Source organism: Pocillopora damicornis, chromosome 6 (assembly GCF_964200805.1).
Source record: "Pocillopora damicornis chromosome 6, jaPocDami1.2, whole genome shotgun sequence".
In the NCBI taxonomy this organism is placed as follows: Eukaryota; Metazoa; Cnidaria; class Anthozoa; order Scleractinia; family Pocilloporidae; genus Pocillopora; species Pocillopora damicornis.
Genome location: NC_142675.1, coordinates 5,221,822 through 5,239,591, shown reverse-complemented (window position 1 = coordinate 5,239,591; position 17,770 = coordinate 5,221,822). Strand labels below are relative to the sequence as shown.

Below are 17,770 nucleotides of genomic sequence, written 5' to 3'. Positions count from 1 at the left end.
AAACATATGTTTACATCTCTTCTTTTTGCTTCAAAACTTTCTTCATTTTTACTTCGACTTTGGCAACAGTCTCGTTGTTGGGTGTCTAAGTAACTTCGTTAGTTGTCCATTGTATAACCTTCTGTAAAGATGCAAAGAAAAAGAAAACTAGCTTTTGAGAAGACCCACACAATCAGGAGACACCGAGACTCTTAGTTCTCCTCTTCTTTATTACATTTTCTATAGCTAACCCTTTACTCTCTCTCTCCTTTACTCACTGTAGTGCACGCTCCAAAGTACCTTATTAGTTAACATGTGGGTAATGTGCTAACTGTCTGCAGAGTTAACCCCAAGCCTCAAAAATAGAGTCAGCACAAACTATTGTTAATGTTAAAATTACAAGTTCGACCTTGCGGGCTTCTAAACCTGATAAGACTCGCACAACGACTATACAATAATCAGCTAAAACTTTTTTACGAGTGAAATTTAGCAAACTAAAAATAAAGTACTCACCACGACTAGTTTAGAGACAAAATTTCAAGTTCCAGTAATTGGACAACCAGAGGAGAAAGACAACAATGAAACCTATCGTAAGGGGGGTAAGACTGGCACAATCTTTGAGTGCTAACCTTAAAAAACCTTGAATCGTAATAGCACTTCACAACACTCTCTTTTTCTATAGAGGCCTGTTCAAAGGGAGGTCGCATCCAAAATCTCCCTGTGTTTACTTATCAGTACTCAACGATTTAATCTACAAGAGCGGCTTTCAGAACATAGCAATCCGGCGGGAACTAAGAAGGCAATGACGTTCTGTGTATCGCAAAGAAATTAACTAAACCGATACCATTGGCTAATGTGTTTGGTGCTCTAAAATGCACAACTAAATGAGACATAAAACCTATATTCAGCTCTACAAGATTACACTTAATTAGACCTAAAAGCCTTGATGACTACTTCAGCAAGAAACAATAACAAGGTGATAGTAGAAAAACCAAATGTGCCTTTGTTCCAGAGGTACATCAGCGAGGGTTGGCGGACACATTTACAGGTTATATTGTTGCTGCCATCCTCGGAAAAGTAATATTCCCATTACAAATCTCCTTTCAAAACAACTAATTATAAACTGAAATAGTTTGTTAAATTATTATCGCGAAAACGGTATGCAAATACACTTAACTAACGTTACCCGGAGCACTAAAGAAACATGTCAGTGTTTCCTTTTTGACCAATACCCCCATGGGGCTTTCATGACCATTCCAATCAAACTGAGATACAGATGTTGCAAATAATCACAGTTTAAAAATCCCAACCAGTAGGAGGAACACCAGTTGGCTGTATACAAAGCGAGTCAAGGAATCGGCCCTAGGGAAAAACGAGAACAAATCCAGCAAGTAATAAGGTAGAGGGCTTTCACCCGTGACCACTAGATCACTAGTTTAGCACCCTCAACACACAGCCTCAAACATCGAAGAAGCAATGCCAGTATGTTTCTTCCTATATTTCACTCTGCAACGGATCCCCCTTTTTATTCTTACCAGTCGATACAACGGTTCTTGTAGAAATTAGTCGCCTTCATCAATTTCTCATGAAATTACTCGGATTACTACAGTAACTTTAATGAAACCGTATATAGGTATTTGTATTACATTAGCTAATTTGTAATACGCAAATCAGATTATGATTTGCAAATCTGTAATTTTCTATCTTACAGTTACCAAATTGGTGATAAAAGTTTCATGTTATAAGAGAGATTACATTCTTGATTCTATCTGGATTGCTTCATCTTCAGGTGGTAAGACGTCATCTGATGTTTTGATGGTGAGACTTGAAGGCAACCGCCTGCTTTTTCTACTGACGATCCTGGTAAATGCCGTATGTATCTTGGTGCTCAGAAAAATGTACAGCCATGGGTTAACGGCACTGTTAGCGTGTCCAAACCAAAAACACACAAAGCTGACAATCGGCTGTATATGTAGGTGAACCTTAGATGCGTGAATGATTTGCATCATGTGGACCACTTGTGGTGGGAGCCAACAGAGGGCAAAAGCACAGGTAACAATAATGAGCATCCGAACCACTCTTCTCTTGGAGGTTTCGAGTTGCGCTCGATCTCCTCTCAAAGTATTCACTCCAGGTGCAACATTGAACCATAAATTCCATGCAGTGATGGTATACAGGCAAGACATAACGACCAAGGGGATGAGATAGTTGACGACGAAAAGGAGGAGGTAAATTCCTCGAAGAGCCCTATCTGGATCACCCAAGATGTAAACAGATAGCATGCAATAGGAAGAATTATTGTAGTCCTCCACGGTTTGAATAACAAGGAAAATGGACATGGAAACCAGTGACCCGATCCAAATAATTGGAACGGTTAGTTTAGGCTTTCGAAACCAATGATGGCGGCTGAGGGGATGAACGATGGTATAGTACCTGTTGATCGCCATGAACGTCAGGCAGAGGATGGATGCTGTTAATGTGACATAGGCAATGTATACAACACCTTTGCACATGACTTTTCCAAATACCCCTGGGATCATCCACAAACCACCTGTATATATAATGGAAATCGACCAGGGCATCACTACCAAGGTTACCAGCAGATCAGCGATGGCCATGTTGACGAACATAAAGCTTGTCAGTGATCTGACTTCAGGTTTCTTCCACACGATGTAGATGAGGAAACTATTCCCTGCAAACGCTACGAGCATCGTGATAGCGTAGAGGACTGTGATAGCAATCCACTCGGCATCTGGTTTCATCTTTAGTTCCCTGTTTTTTTCTGTTGCTAAAGTTTAATTGGATAAAGCTGTTATTATTGAATAAATAATCAGTAAAGGGAACACCCATGCCCCCCCCCCCAAAAAAAAAAAAATTTATTCGATACCAACCTGGGGTGTGGTGAGAGGAATCGATTGTCAATTCAAGGGAAACAGAACATTTTAATTTTTTTCCTTTTTTAAACTAAGTTCACTTTGGTTGAGTCGATAATATTTCAGAACTTTACTGAAGCTGTGACCAGGAACGGAAATATTGGAAGCAGGAAAAGGAATGCAGCAGGACATTTTGATTTTCTTTATAAATAACACTGGTGAAAAAACCTTAGGCTGCGTTCCTTTGGGAGAATCCGGCTCAGGATTTCTAATCTGTGGCGTTCCTTTCGAGGAAATCCATTTACAGATCAGTGATCTATCAAATCCACGCTGGACAAGGATTCATCGGATCACTGATCTGCGTGATCTAAAAATTAATCATTTTCCACAGCGGTGCTCAATTTGAAACAAGTGGGTACTTCGTTCATTGACTGGAAAGACTGTTGGCTATCGCTCTACAAATTCTGCGATAAACACGAAATAAAATCGATTTTGTAATGCTAAATCGATCGGCCACTGATCGCAGGCATTCAGCGTTCCCCAATATCCATACCGTAATCAATATTTGCTTCTGTTTTAATTCCATCGTTTGAGTTTACCATGAAAAAATGTGCTTCTAATAAATAGTGCGTGCTAAAGGCCCGTTCAGTAAGACGAGCCATTCAGGGAAGAGCTCAATAACCCACGTGCATACACAAGTCTTAAAATAGCGCACTTTTTGGAATTCTCTGAGAGCTCGTCTGAAACTCCGTTCCTTTCATGCACCGTGATAAGTGTAACATTGGATCACAAATCCAAATCCGGATCCTCCCAAAAGAACGCACCCTTAGTAATGAAGTGATGGTTTAGCATTTCTGCATAGATGTATTAAGTATTCCCATCCTTAAAATATATAAATACTGGTCTTCGTTGTTGGTTTGCCTTTATGACGAAAGCGTTTCTTACTTGTCATCTCATTTGTCGTTTTCCATCTCGATGAATAAAGATAACTTTTAGAAATAGTTTTTTTATTATTTTCAATTTTCCGCACGGTTCCTTCATTTGTTTGTATAATACCAATAACGAAAATTATCAGAAAGAAACGATAACAATAACATATTCGTTATAAGAGCAATGGTCAGGAAATATCGACCAAAATCTTAATTTCGTGGCAAGAGTTGAAAAATCGCTTTCTTTCGTTTTTTGTCCATAAATAGCTTTTAGGTGGATAAGATACCTGATGTGGATTGTTCCCGCCAAAAGCCTTTTATTTTTTAGAAAAATTAGAATATCGGTTTTTGTGGTCGGAGTCACAAAATTGGCTAATCGTTTACGTGAAATTTGCATACATCAACTTGACTTTCGTTCGCAAACAAAGCTGCACGGAGAAATTTGGACACTTTATTTCAACAGAATCACTGTTCTTCTTTTACTAGAAGATTCTTTTAGAGCAAAAGCGACACTCACCGAGCAGAAATTATTCAAAAATGAGGAATAGGTTTTATGGATAACAAAAACTCCGTTTTGTTATTGATTTTCGACGGCAGTATTGCACATGTGGTATAACTCCAAATTGACTTCATTCTATTTAAATCCCACATTTAGACATACATCTAAAACATACCTGGGAATAAGCTTGGGTTATTGAATGAAATCTCTATAGGGCGGTATCGAAGTTAAGGAATTTTCATGGTGGGTCGGCGGTAATTGTGTAAACACTTCCAGTTTCGAAATCCATGAAAGTGGATATTTGATCCCCAAATACTACTTTTTCTTAATCCTTGTAGGTTTTACAGTCGCAAAGTTGCGTTTTTTACTTAAAGAGTGAGATAGAAAAGCCAAACTGGGTGAATTTTAGCCATTTTGAAACGCTAAACTCTATCGACCGGAGACTCCGCTTGACGAATTGTTTCGTGACTAAACGTGATATTGGGGTGTCGACCAGTCACGGAATCACAATATTAACACTGCATTTCTTGACGGCGTATGAGAACAGTGTAAGGTATAATTGAATGAGTAAAACAGCAAGTTTTGGAAATATGGCTCTCAAAACTCGGTTGCCATGGTAAAGTCAATGCTGACGTACAAGTCACGACGACTTTAAAATGTCCCCAGATGATTTTTGGGAAAAGTCGCTAGGTTTGGTGCTCAAAGCTTGAGTGGTGTTGAAGTTATTCAACTTTTAAGCAAAGGGGGGCTTCAAACCCTTCCCGGTCTAAATAGGGTTAAGGGTGTGAATAAAATAGAAGAACGTATGGAATGCCACGAGTAAACGTAAAAGCTAAACCTCGCTCAACTTTTACGTTTACGTGCGTCCTTTCAAACATTGCCTCTATTTAAATTACGCGCCTAAAAGCTACGTGTGTATGCACGTGAAACGTGCACCTACCTAGACGCGAGCAGTGACCAATTAGAGAGCACTCATGTAGTAGGCAGTCGAGTAACATTCATGATACACCTACGCCAGGCGTGCAACAAAATTATTTTATCTTTTTCACTTTCTTATTTTTCTCTGAAATCAGTCTTGAGGTACCGCTTTGCCTCCTTTAAAGCTTCCTTTTGTATTTTTGCCCATGTAAGACCCATTCCGTTTTCCCCGAGCTGGTGCACAACGTTCGCAAGATGTTCAAATGCCTGCGCACCAGAACAGCTTACGTAATCTAACCCTTGCAATGACTTGCGAGTCGAAGCGGAACAAACATGCAGAATTCTTAGCAGTGTACTGCGACTCATGGGTGTGAAATCATGCTCGGCAGAATATTTTTGGTACTGGCAAACGATTCGTTTAGGTATCTTGTTCCGTACCACATTTGGAACTTGGATACCTCGTTAGTTGACAATGTTATTGTCTTGGCTCCGAATGGAAGATCTTGAATTACATGGGAGCTTGTGATAAAGTCTATGAAATGCGCTAATTTTGCTTCAGGTATGAATGACTTCGTTTGTGCATTGGTAGGCACCAGTTTTCCACTGCCATGGACTGCATCATGCTGCTTGGCGACCTTAAACCGATAACTTGTCAGGCCTGGGATTCACTGTTGAATTGTTGCCAAGCTAACCTTATCCGCCATTATGGACAATATCTGCCTGCGAGAATCCCTTTCGTTTGCATTTCTGTAGCAGTTTGCCAGCGTGTACATCAATTCTTTATCCAAACCACTAGAACAAGTGTGATTTCCAGTTTCATTTTGTTTTGAGGACATAATAGATTCCCAGAGAAGATCTGGATCATTAGGCTTTGCGCTCATGCAGTCGTCTGGTCCTTCCACTGGCATCGTTCCAAGGTGTCTTTAGGGTGTACCTAATAGAACTAACGTCTCGACTTCTAAAGAAACTGTTAAGGTGGTCAATAGGTTCCTCCGACTTCATTCCTGTAGTGCTTGTCTCGGTTTCTTCTAGGAGGGTTGATGGTAAATATAATGACGTTTCTTCAGAACTTACAGAAGTCTCAATGGTCTCAGTTTCCTCGTAAGAAAGGTTCTTGGTCACCGGAAGCTTTGTGGGCAGCTCCCCTATTTTCTTCATGTCACGATTAACCCGGCAGTTGCGACGAATACCTGTTGAGTGAATCGATAGAAAATACAGGTTTTTGCTGATACGATATAATCACTATTCTGAACAACTACGGTCTTAATTTACACAAGTAAGGGAACCTGTTTTAAAAAACTTAAATGATAGATTTTCCTGCCCTTTCATATACTTCAACTCTTCAATTCCCTACCCTTTGATATACCTGAAGCCTGATAAAGGTACCCTTTAAGGGCTGAGTCTCCCTGTAACTATCTATAAGCCATCAGGGAATCTGCTTTAAAAAGCTGTAATTTTAGGAGTCCGGTGAAGGCTTCTAAATTTACCTTTTTGCTGCTACAATCACTAATATAAAATGTTAGAATAATGAAAGGAAAAGAAACACGTAAATAAACAAAGGCCATTGAATTTGCGACCGTCACGGCTACTTAATTATTGAAAAAGTCAAAATAAAAAAAAAAAAAGAAAAGTGCTTACAAAGTGCTTTAATTGAAGTGTCAGATTGGACCGCCATTTTAGAGCTGGTCTGTTTAGTTGAAAAAGATGAAAAATGATGTATACATACCTGAACCAACTGGAATAAAAATTCCCAGTTTCTTCCATATCAAATAACAAGCACTTTTGCCAAGTCCTCTTTCTGCCTTTGCGTTTTTTTTGGGCTTGTCCGCCGTGCTTCGAGATTGGCGGAGGAACTCGGCACAGATTCGATCCTCGACGCCACCCAATACCAAGGGATGAGCAGAGCCGGGGACAAATTAGTAATTCCGAAAGGTCTAACTCCGAAGAAAAGGATGTAGATACTCTTCCCAAAATAAGTTCGATTTCGGTTTCTACGTCAGTTATTGACAAGGAAGACTTATGACCCGCGATGTCTCTTTTGCAGTTCAGAAATAGAATAAGCTCAGTTGATCTGCTGCTATCTCTGGGGTCATAAGAGCAAGAACCGCCGACTAAGGAGCTAAAAGAGTACTTAACGTCCATGATGACACAAAACTGGCAAAATAAATTCACTCCAACTTCGCTAATTAAATTTTCCCTCTTTGCATTTAATTGACTAATTCAATTTACCACGGCTAGTAAACTGCTTCGAGCTTTAGCCAACTCTGTCATTTCTTCAACAAATAATAAAAATGAATCCTCACAATTGAAGAAAATATCAATTTAAAAAGCATCTAAATCAAAAATGAATCCTCACAATTGAAGAAAATATCAATTTAAAAAGCATCTATGATTTTTTCTTTCTGTTCCGATTCTTCTGAAACCATAGGAAGCGAAAAAAACAAGTATAAAAGTTAAACAGGTTAGCCGAGAGCTAATCAAATTACATCCTGATATTTATCAGGGAAAACATCTTAAACTGAAAAGGAAAACTTTCACCTTAACAATGATAAAAAATAACCCCTCTTTGGCCGATTGCCTTTTTTTCAATAAAAAAGGACGAAAAGCTCACACCAGAATCGTTTTCAGCACGCTTTCGTGTATATTCCGGCCTGCCGTGTAAAAACTCCGCTTGACGTTACGGTCACGCAACAAGAATTGTTTACTCAGTCGTTGTAAAAAATTTAAATGAATTACTGTCATTTCAAAACCTTCGCGTGAGGCGCTGTAAAGGAAACCCGTGCTGATTCTAACATATTATAGAGGACAACCTTACATCCCTCTAATGACATAGTTAAAAGGAAAATCTGAATTATACCACATAGTGAAAAAAACATTTGAATTAAGGAGGTATTTGCGGGATTTTTCACGTTTGAAAATACAGCACTTTCCTGCGCGTTGTTTGCTATTTATGAACAACAATAAAGATAAGTCATATAGTTTCTGGGAAAGTACGGCACTCACTCTATCAAAATTCGGTGTCATGATCCTTTGAATCGTTTTTCCTTGAAGACCAAAAGTCAGTTTAAAATATCAATTTCACATTTGCTTGCGGGACCTTTCGGGATCGTCGCCGGTCAAATTCGTTTTTCTCAGTTTTCTCAGAATTAAAGCGTTCCGCTTCTATTCTTAGAAGCTTTTTATAGTCAGAAAATAAGCGAAATTCATTTTTCAACTCTTGCCACTCAATGGTCGATATTTCCTGACCGTCGCTCTTAACTAATCTTTTATTCTCAGTTTAATATACGGTAGAATAAAAAATAACACGAAAGATAATGTATGATATCTTGTTGTTGACACCGTTGGCGCATGCATATAACTATTTTTGATGGAGTGTAACGTTTTTAGAATTAGTTTGGAAACAGGCAATCAGTCTGCCTATATATTCGCCTTACAAAGTCAACTTGTTTCCCTCCAAATTATTGTCAGTTACGAAGCGTTGAACGTCTCATGGCAATTCAACGTACCTGCGATAGACTGCACTATGTCCGCTGTCAGCAAATAGACTTGTAGCCTCTTATTACTAAAGGAAGATTAGAAAAAGGGAAAGATTTGCATTTCAACCGCACTGATTCAAGCGTTTTTTCAGGTTGATCTAAAATAAGAAATATATATACCTTTGGAGATCGATAAGGTTGCTTCCCCAGAACAACGGTTTTAGAATTCAGTGGCTCGAGACTAATGAACCCTGATGAACCAAAGAGGTTATTCTTGATCACTTCTATTTTTAATCATTTCAAAATGATTTGCTATGAATATTAATGCGCGTCTCGGTTGCATCTCTTCTTGACAGCCGGACAGGAATATCAGACATAAATGTTTGCATTTGGGAGTTCTGAAATGGATCTCAAATCCAGCATGCCTCATATCAATTTCCATGGCACGCACAACACGGGTTTACGTCTTCCGCTTTGAAAGTAACAAAAAAAATACTAAGAGCTCAATTAAGAGCGCTTGTCTGTAAAAATCAGACAAATTCTAAATTTCGCGGCAAGGGTGAAAAATTCGATTTCTTTCTTATTTTAATATTAGATAGGCTAGACTATAACTAAAATCACTGGATACTTTTTTGGGCAAAATATCTTTTTATTTCAGAGAAAAATACAAATAACAAAATTCCGTTAAAATCGTCATTTTTAGCAGCAAATTATTGCACAAGCTTGAGGGCTTCGCGTTCAAAAATGAATCACTATCTTGTCTTTTAAACACTCCAATCTTCTTTTCCAACCTCACAAGACCTCACAAAACGATTTTTGTAAACACTGACTTCCTCTTTGCGTGGAAAAGAATTTAAATTCGAAAGCATACATTTCTCTTCAGTAAAAGTACTTTGTGAGTAAAGTTAATTTTCAGCATGTGCTAAACCTTCCAATGGATTAAGCTTTTGGCGGTAGAATTACGAAAAGATGTTCTCAATATTACTGCAAAAATTTGTTTGGGCAAATGATTGAGAGCAATACAAAAGCTTTTCAAAGTCCGTTAAAATGCAGTTATTTGACCTTTTGCGGTCAACATTCCAGTCGCGAGGCATGCATATATTTTGATGTGTTTCAACCTCTGTGAGGCCGGAAAATGTACATGGGTACACATTTCCAAATGCTCTAACCTCATTTGCCATAAAAGAAAGATCCAAAGACCATTTTACTGTGGTTATCTTGTCGCTCGTCGTATTTATAACGTCCGATGAAACTTTCTGTCAATCTGCGAACTATCACCAACCATCGTTGTAAAACGTTTGACATCTTTCTGCACTGTGGTATCTTATCCAGCGGTTCAGTTGACTGTGAGTGTTGTTCGGTTTGTGGTGTAGTAGATCTGATCGATGCTTTTGAAAGTAGCACCACACATTTGTAGCAGTCAACTTGGTATTGTTTACGGAGAGTAGTCACGCAATGCAAATCCTACAATGGAAAGTTATTTTTTAGGGAGTAGGGGAAGGGGAAAGTAAAAAGACGTCACTCTGCTGCTCAGATTTTTTGTTCTTGTGAACATCGAAATCTCTCACATGTAAGTCGCGGAGATCAGGCCTTCGGCTAATACTCGTTAAAAAGCTAAATTTTGTGCCTGCTAAAAATAGTAAGCCTAAGTAAACAAAAGCTGGTTCAGTATGGTAATTACACGATGCCTGTTGTTTGCTTAGAGGCGGGCCTTCGGACTTTGTTTTTCACAAATACTCTAACTTACACGGTCAACTTTGTTACATAAAAAAGGTTGTTGTTCGTTCAAGTCGCTTATTGGCGGAGTTTGTTGTTACAACACAAGAGATCGAAAGCGTAAAACGGAAATTGTTCCTTTACTTTCATACACCAAGAATATCGCAAGTCCTAAGTCGGCTTTCAAATTTACCGGTCCTCAAGATGAGATCGACCTTATTTTGTGCCGAGCGCACATATATCGGCCTCTCTCTAGTTTAAGGTTTTATACGGTAGTTGGGTCTGTTAACAATGGTTAATAGTACCACTCCCTTTTGCAAGCCCGCCCATTGGCCACGGAACATAGCACCCCTGCCTCACATAAGCCACACATCCCCAACACTGCGTTTTGTAGCACGGTGCAGTAAAAATGAAGAAAAGGTTTTCTTGCATGCTATTAGGGTATTCCTTGCAATTTTAGTGGAAAGAAAAACACCCCTAATAAGTACGAAAGGCACAGAGCGCCAAAAAAAACAAGAATAATAAATGTTTGTCACCACACAAAGATGACACTATTACAAAAATGTTTACAGAATAAAATATTTTGTAGGTTCCAAGAGTTCAATTCTAATAGTACTTAGTTATAAGGAGTTTTACCCTTCACCTACCCCCAGTCAACTGAACCGTTGAATAAGATGCCACAGTGAAGAAAGATATCGCATGTTTGACAACAAGATGGTGTTCGACAGGGTTGGTGGTTACATGGGAAGTTATCATTTATACAGACCTAAATACGACGAACGACAAGGGAATCACACTAAAATGGTCTCTGGATCGGTCTTCTGCGGCAAATGAGGTTAGAGCATTTGGAAATATATTTCTATGTACATTTTTCGGCCACATATAGGTTGAAACATATTAAAATATGTGTGACTCGCGACTGGAATGTTGACCGCAAAAGGTCAAATAATTGCATTTTAACCGACTTTGAAAAGCTTTTGTATCGCTCTCAATCATTTGCCCAAACAAATTTTTACAGTTATATTGAGAACATCTTTTCGAAATTCAACCACCAAAAACTTAATCCATTCGAAGGTTTAGCACATGGCGAAAATTAATTTTATTCACGAGGTATTTTTACTGAAGAGAAATGTATGCTTTCGAAATTAAATTATTCTAATCGCAAAGAAGAGCGCAATGTTTACAAAAATCATTTTGTGAGGTCTTATGAGATCGAATAAGAAGATTTGAGTGTTTAAAATACGAGATAGTGATTCGTTTTTGCACGCGAAGCCCTCAAACTCGTGTAATTTGCTGCTAAAAATGACGATTTTAACGGAATTTCGTTATTTGTATTTTTTTCTAAAATAAAAAGATATTTCGCCAAAAAAAGTATCCAGTGATTTTAGTTATAGCCTAACATATCTAACATTAAAATAAGAAAGAAATCGAATTTTCCACCCTTGCCGCGATATGTTTAATTTTCACAGACAAGCGCTCTTAAGAGGTCAAACTTACGAACACCGTTTAGAATCACAGTTTCGCGAAGAATTCAACTTACTGAAGAGAAGAAGTCCAATTCGAAAGGGAAAAATTCCTTTAGATTTCATCAATAGATTATTTACAGTTTGATCTCTTAATCGGCGCCAAAGACAGAGTTATACTTACTGGTAATATTGTAACGTTGCTGATGAAATTTCCCATAACCGTGTTTAGCTAACTCGTGACAAATAGCTTGTCCAAATCCTCGAGAGGATCACGATTTGCAGCTTAATTTTGGTCCAGAAGCGTTTGTGACGGGAGAAGCCCTCTGCAGCTCATGTAGTCAAGTCAGACAACCGTAACACTACTAAGGCAGCTAGCGTTTTTGTTTCTTTTGTGGTTATCAAGGTTTTTCCCTATCATAACTGCTTTGAATTTTTATTGGCCATGGAAAATTTGTATTGATGACTCATTCTCACGTGGCATTCCCAACCACGCAAAGAAGACAAAAAAATGTCAAAGTTCAAGCGTAAGGGAAAATTCCCAGCATGTGATGAATTTATTTTGAAAAAACAAATCAACAAATGAAATATTTTTCGAGGCGTTTGGAAAGCGCATAACTTAGAATGAATTTCTGTAAGAATTGCTATATAAAGCCTGTGGTGAAACTATCAAGAAACATAAGCAGTAGCCTTCAAGTGCCTGCATCTCTCGGGTTTTTTCCTTAATGCGGGTTCTCCAATGAAACAAAGGACAAAGGATGACTCATCATCACGGGGGTTTCTATGGGCGGCCGTCACCACCAAAAATACAAGGATGTCAAATAGATCAGCAAATACAAAGATGGTATAAGGATCAGCTGCAGGATAGCATAGCTAATAAAGGAATGGCATGGCCAAATTATAGACAGTCTAGTTTTCCTTCGTGAAACAGAACACTCTAAACATGAATAGTTTAGCCAAATGAGAAACAGTCTAGTAGCCCATGTTGAGTTGAAACATGAGATTGTGAAATGGACTAGCTCAATTACAAATAGCTTAGCACTCGTTTGCAATACAGTACTCAAACGGTGTAGCGTTGCGTTAAACGGCTCAGGGTAACGTCGAGTAGCACAGCGTACGCACAAACGGTGTAGCGTTACGTCAAATGGCTCAGCGTAATTTAGAATGGTACAGCGTACACACATATGGTGTAGCGCTGCGGGAAATAGCTCAGCGTACGTCGAGTAGCACAGCGTACGCACAAACGATGTAGCGTTGCGTCAAATGGCTCAGCGTAATTTAGAATGGTACAGCGTACACACATTTGGTGTAGCGCTGCGGGAAATGGCTCAGCGTAATGTCAAATTGTACAGCGTACATAAAAACAGTGTAGCGTTGTGTGAAATGGCTCAGCGTAATGTCAAATGGTACAGCGTACATACAAATAGTGTAGCGTTGCATGAAATGGCTTAGCGTAATGTCGAATGGTACAGCGTACATACAAACAGTGTAGCGTTGCGTGAAGTGGCTTAGCATAATGTCGAATGGTACAGCGTACATACAAACAGCGTAGCGTTGCGTGAAATGGCTTAGCGTAATGTCGAATGGTACAGCGTACATACAAACAGCGTAGCGTTGCGTGAAGTGGCTTAGCATAATGTCGAATGGTATAGCGTACACACAAATGGTGTAGCGTTGCGTGAAATGGCTCAGCGTAATGAAGAATGGTACAGCGTAGACACAAGTAGTGTAGCGTTAGGTCGAATAGCTTTGCAAAACATCAGACGCTCTATCTGAACATTAAATTGCTTAGTATTACTTGAAATATTTCGATGTTGTGGCGAATCGTCGTGGTGTGACGCGAAGGCCATGCCACTCCTTTATTAGCTATGCTATCCTGCAGCTGATCCTTAAGCCATCTTTGTATTTGCTGATCTATACGACATCCTTTGTATTTCTGCCGATATTGCATTTATTCGTTGTCGTTCATGATAGTGTTAATTAAAAGAGCGAGACTGGATTCTACCACGGTTTACCGGCCTCCCGGTTTACCACAGTTTGCACGTGTTGGTGAGCCTGAATTTTAATAGTATTACGTAGTGTTATGATGTGCATTAAATGTCGATTGCCGAGCTCTCATTTCTTTTCTTTTCTGACTCGCGCTTACTTTTCAAAGGGAGTTTAACTTCAACGGTTCTTTGAACATTGTGGGAGTACGTGAGAAGTTGGATTTTGTGTGTGCCCTGGACGCCATGGTCCAACTCTAGTCAATATATCTAGTGTGTACTGAACTCAGTCTAGCAATAATAATAATAATAATAATAATAATAATAATAATAATAATAATAATCGCAAAAATTAATAGTTGAGGTACAGAAATGTAAAAATAAATAAAAATATAAATAAATACGTCTACCGAAACAAACAGGGAAGATAAGTATGTATGCGCGCAAAACCAACTCAGAAATAATATTACTCTGGCAAAAACTATTTTGGAACGCGAAAAAAACCCTTTAACTGTTTCCGGTTCAGACATGTAATCTACGTTTGATCGACAAAATAAAAATGGAACTTACTTTTACTATCACTGCACCCAGGAAAAAATTAATAAACAAAGCAATATAATGTACACCTCTTTAAAATAATAAATATGTCTTCTCTTAGCTTACTCTTATCATCCGGCACACCAATTAAAGCATTCCGACATCACTTTAATCGAAAAATGTCAAAACAGATCAACGCACACAATATTCAACTTCTCACGTACTCCTCCAATGTTCAAAGAGCCGTAAAAGTTAGACTCTCATTGAAAAGTAAGCGTGAGTCGGAGAAAGAAAAGAGAGCTCGACAATTGACATTTAATGCACGTCATAACACTACTTAATATTATAAACATGTTCAGGCCCACCAACGCGTGCAAACTGTGGTAAACCAAGAGGCCGGCAAACCGTGGAAGAATTCAGTCTCGTTGCTATTTTAATTGACGTTTTCATGAACGACAACGAATAAGTGCAATATCAGCAGTGAAAAAAGAGGAGAAACTTACCGAATTGGCTCTGTTTTACGGCAAAGCGAAGTGAAGACTATTCCATACAGTGACTACGCCATGTAATGGTTTCGTGTCAGTATTTACATTTGATGACGTCATGCCCCCAGCAGATCGCTGTTCCATTTGTGGTTTGTATTTTTGGTGATTTCGGCGAGATGCCTTGGCGGCCGTCACCACCAAAAATACAAGGATGTCGCATAGATCAGCAAATACAAAGATGGCTTAAGGATCAGCTGCAGGATAGAATAGCTAATAAAGGAATGGCATGGCCTTCACGTCACGCCACGACGATTCGCCACAACATCGAAATATTTCAAGTAATACTAAGCAATTTAATGTTCAGATAGAGCGTCTGATGTTTTGCAAAGCTATTCGACCTAACGCTACACTATTTGTGTCTATGCTGTACCATTCTACATTACGCTGAGCCATTTCACGCAACGCTACACCATTTGTGTGTACGCTGTGCCATTCGACATTATGCTAAGCCACTTCACGCAACGCTACACTGTTTGTATGTACGCTGTACCATTCGACATTATGCTAAGCCATTTCATGCAACGCTACACTGTTTGTATGTACGCTGTACCATTCGACATTACGCTGAGCCATTTCACACAACGCTACACTGTTTTTATGTACGCTGTACCATTCGACATAACGCTGAGCCATTTGACGCAACGCTACATCGTTTGTGCGTACGCTGTGCTACTCGACGTTACCCTGAGCCGTTTAACGCAACGCGTAAAAAACAAACATAGAAATAGAAAACATAGAAATTTGCACGAAAATTTCCACGGTTAATGAAGTGTTTTGAAACATGATTGATGTTTTGCTGTTTTTCTTTTTTTTTTGAAAGGTGAATACTCGTCTGACGCTGTAGCATCGCTTGTTTCTCAATCTGTGGACGTTTCGTGAGATTTGTATGATAAACTTACAAAATATCTTTCTCAGGATATTTACTAATGAACAGAATTGACCTCAACAAAGAAATAACGATCGGTGTCGTAAACAGGATGTTTTAAGTTGTCAAATTAATAAGTCTATTATTTTGATTCTTAGCCCCTGGAACCTAATTTATCAGGACGAAGCCCAGCTTGGGAATAGATATATTCGTGTTATTGTTTCATCAATGCCAAAATCAGGCAGCAGAGCCAAGTTGACAAGGGGCAATTATATTCCACAACATTGATATGTAATCCAATAATAGACATGTTAAAATTAGGAAATAATTTGACTTGGTTGTGTCCAAATTCAGGAAACTTTTTCGCCGTAATGTGTGAATTTGCACCAAACACTCCACCACCGTTTTATTAACATGTGCACGTTTTTTTTTTTTTAAACTGAATGTCTATCACAGAAGCTTTGCATTTCTTGATATACCAAAAATAAAATAAAAAACACAAAGTAAAAAGAACAGAATAGGTAACAAAGGCCAGGAAATCAACTGAAACAATTTTTTGTTTGGGATTCCTCGGTATCTCCGTATTTCGCTTTACCCTTTCACTCCCAAGATCTCATTAGTAATTCTCCTTACTGTTTGCTATACAACTCTTATGATGTTAGCTCTGAGAATTTGGTATTGGATCAACTAATAATCCCCTAGCTGATATATTTGTTTTTTCTTATCACTTGCCTGTTTGATATTGTATTGATTTGGTAAGGAGAAATTCTGTCTTGGTCACTCATGGGAGTTAAAGGGTTAAGTAAGAAAAATATTAGAACCGTGCATTATTGCATGCAGAACTTTTTCTCCACATTTCTTGCAATGAATAATCCAATAAATGAGCGTAAACAACGTAAAAATATGACGATACAAGAGTTACGATTTTTGACTCCTCTTCCTTCTGTTCACAAGGCAATGTAGCACTGTGGATCCAGTAGTATCCAAGAAAATTACTCTTTCACTGTTCACACAGAGATGTCTAGGTGTCATTTGCCTTGAAACAGACCAGTGTTCAATTACGGGGGTTTGTAAGGTCTCTGTATGTATGGATCTGAAAAATTAAAAGAAAGTGAATTTACATCACATGGACATTTTCAAAACAGGATGTACGAATTCATCAACACTATCTTGACTGTGATTTGAACAGGTGTTAGTGTAACAAGACTAGCTTGACCTTTGAGCAGATAATGTTCTATCGAAGTTTAGCTTTACTAAAGCTTTTGTATAACCGTGGGTTTACTGAAGCAAATTGAAACGCATCCCTTCCGTGAATTCGTTGGAACTAATTCGAGCTGAGAAAGAACTGGTAAGATATTGCAGGCCAACAACGAATTTTTGAAAAATCAGTTCAAGTGTCAAGGATATAAAAGGGAAAATTTCTAACCTCTCCTCTTATGTAAATGGTTTCAGGGAAATCGAGGTTTTCACGCTATGAAAAAAAAAGAATTCAGGGTTTAAGTATACTTCAGGCCTCTACAATCTCGTAAATTCACGAATAACGTTAACCTTTCAGCAAAATTCACGCGTCGCGTTTTAACTTTGGCCTTCATCACGCGTCACGTGCAAACCTTAGTGATGCACCAGTTTATTCATACCTTAAGTTTCCTCTCAGAAAATGATTCTCTAGAGGGTCCAGCAATGATTGTGATGACTCTTGCAAAGATTCGGCACCGATTATTTTTGGAGAAATGGTCAACTCTTGTTCCTGTTCTGTACAGATACGCAGCTGCTGGTTGTATTATTTTAATGCACCATACTTCCAATACTCCTATTCTCCTTATCGTTCGGAGGCATCTGGCGCATGAAAAATCTAACGGACGCAAATGAGATGTAAGTTAGTTCAAAGACAGACTATTTTCAAAGCTGAGAGAGCCATGAATCACGATTCGTGTCTTCTCATCATTGCCTCTCTTGTCTGGTCTCTAAGGAAGCAATTAAGAGCG

At 38.7% G+C, this 17,770-nt stretch overlaps 1 protein-coding gene and 1 long non-coding RNA gene across 3 annotated transcripts; one reads left to right on the top strand and one right to left on the bottom strand.

The window, feature by feature from the left end:
* Positions 1-189: 189 nt before the first annotated feature.
* LOC149043599 (G protein-coupled receptor 83-like) lies at positions 190-15,100 on the bottom strand. Of its 2 annotated transcripts, none has more exons than XM_089210380.1 (3): positions 14,879-15,100; positions 8,705-8,760; positions 190-2,767 (listed from the first exon to the last, which is right to left on the bottom strand). In XM_089210380.1, exon 3 carries the CDS (start codon positions 2,739-2,741, stop codon positions 1,731-1,733), a length of 1,011 nt encoding a protein of 336 aa, XP_089066506.1. In that variant the 5' UTR covers positions 2,742-2,767; positions 8,705-8,760; positions 14,879-15,100; the 3' UTR covers positions 190-1,730. The 2 variants fall into 2 exon arrangements, with proteins under 2 accessions (XP_089066506.1, XP_089066505.1); XM_089210379.1 differs by lacking the exon at positions 14,879-15,100 and adding an exon at positions 12,038-13,038.
* LOC149043598 (uncharacterized) lies at positions 14,944-15,878 on the top strand. The gene is made up of 2 exons (XR_016187917.1): positions 14,944-15,198; positions 15,741-15,878. It is a non-coding gene; the product is annotated as an uncharacterized LOC149043598 (long non-coding RNA).
* Positions 15,879-17,770: the final 1,892 nt, after the last annotated feature.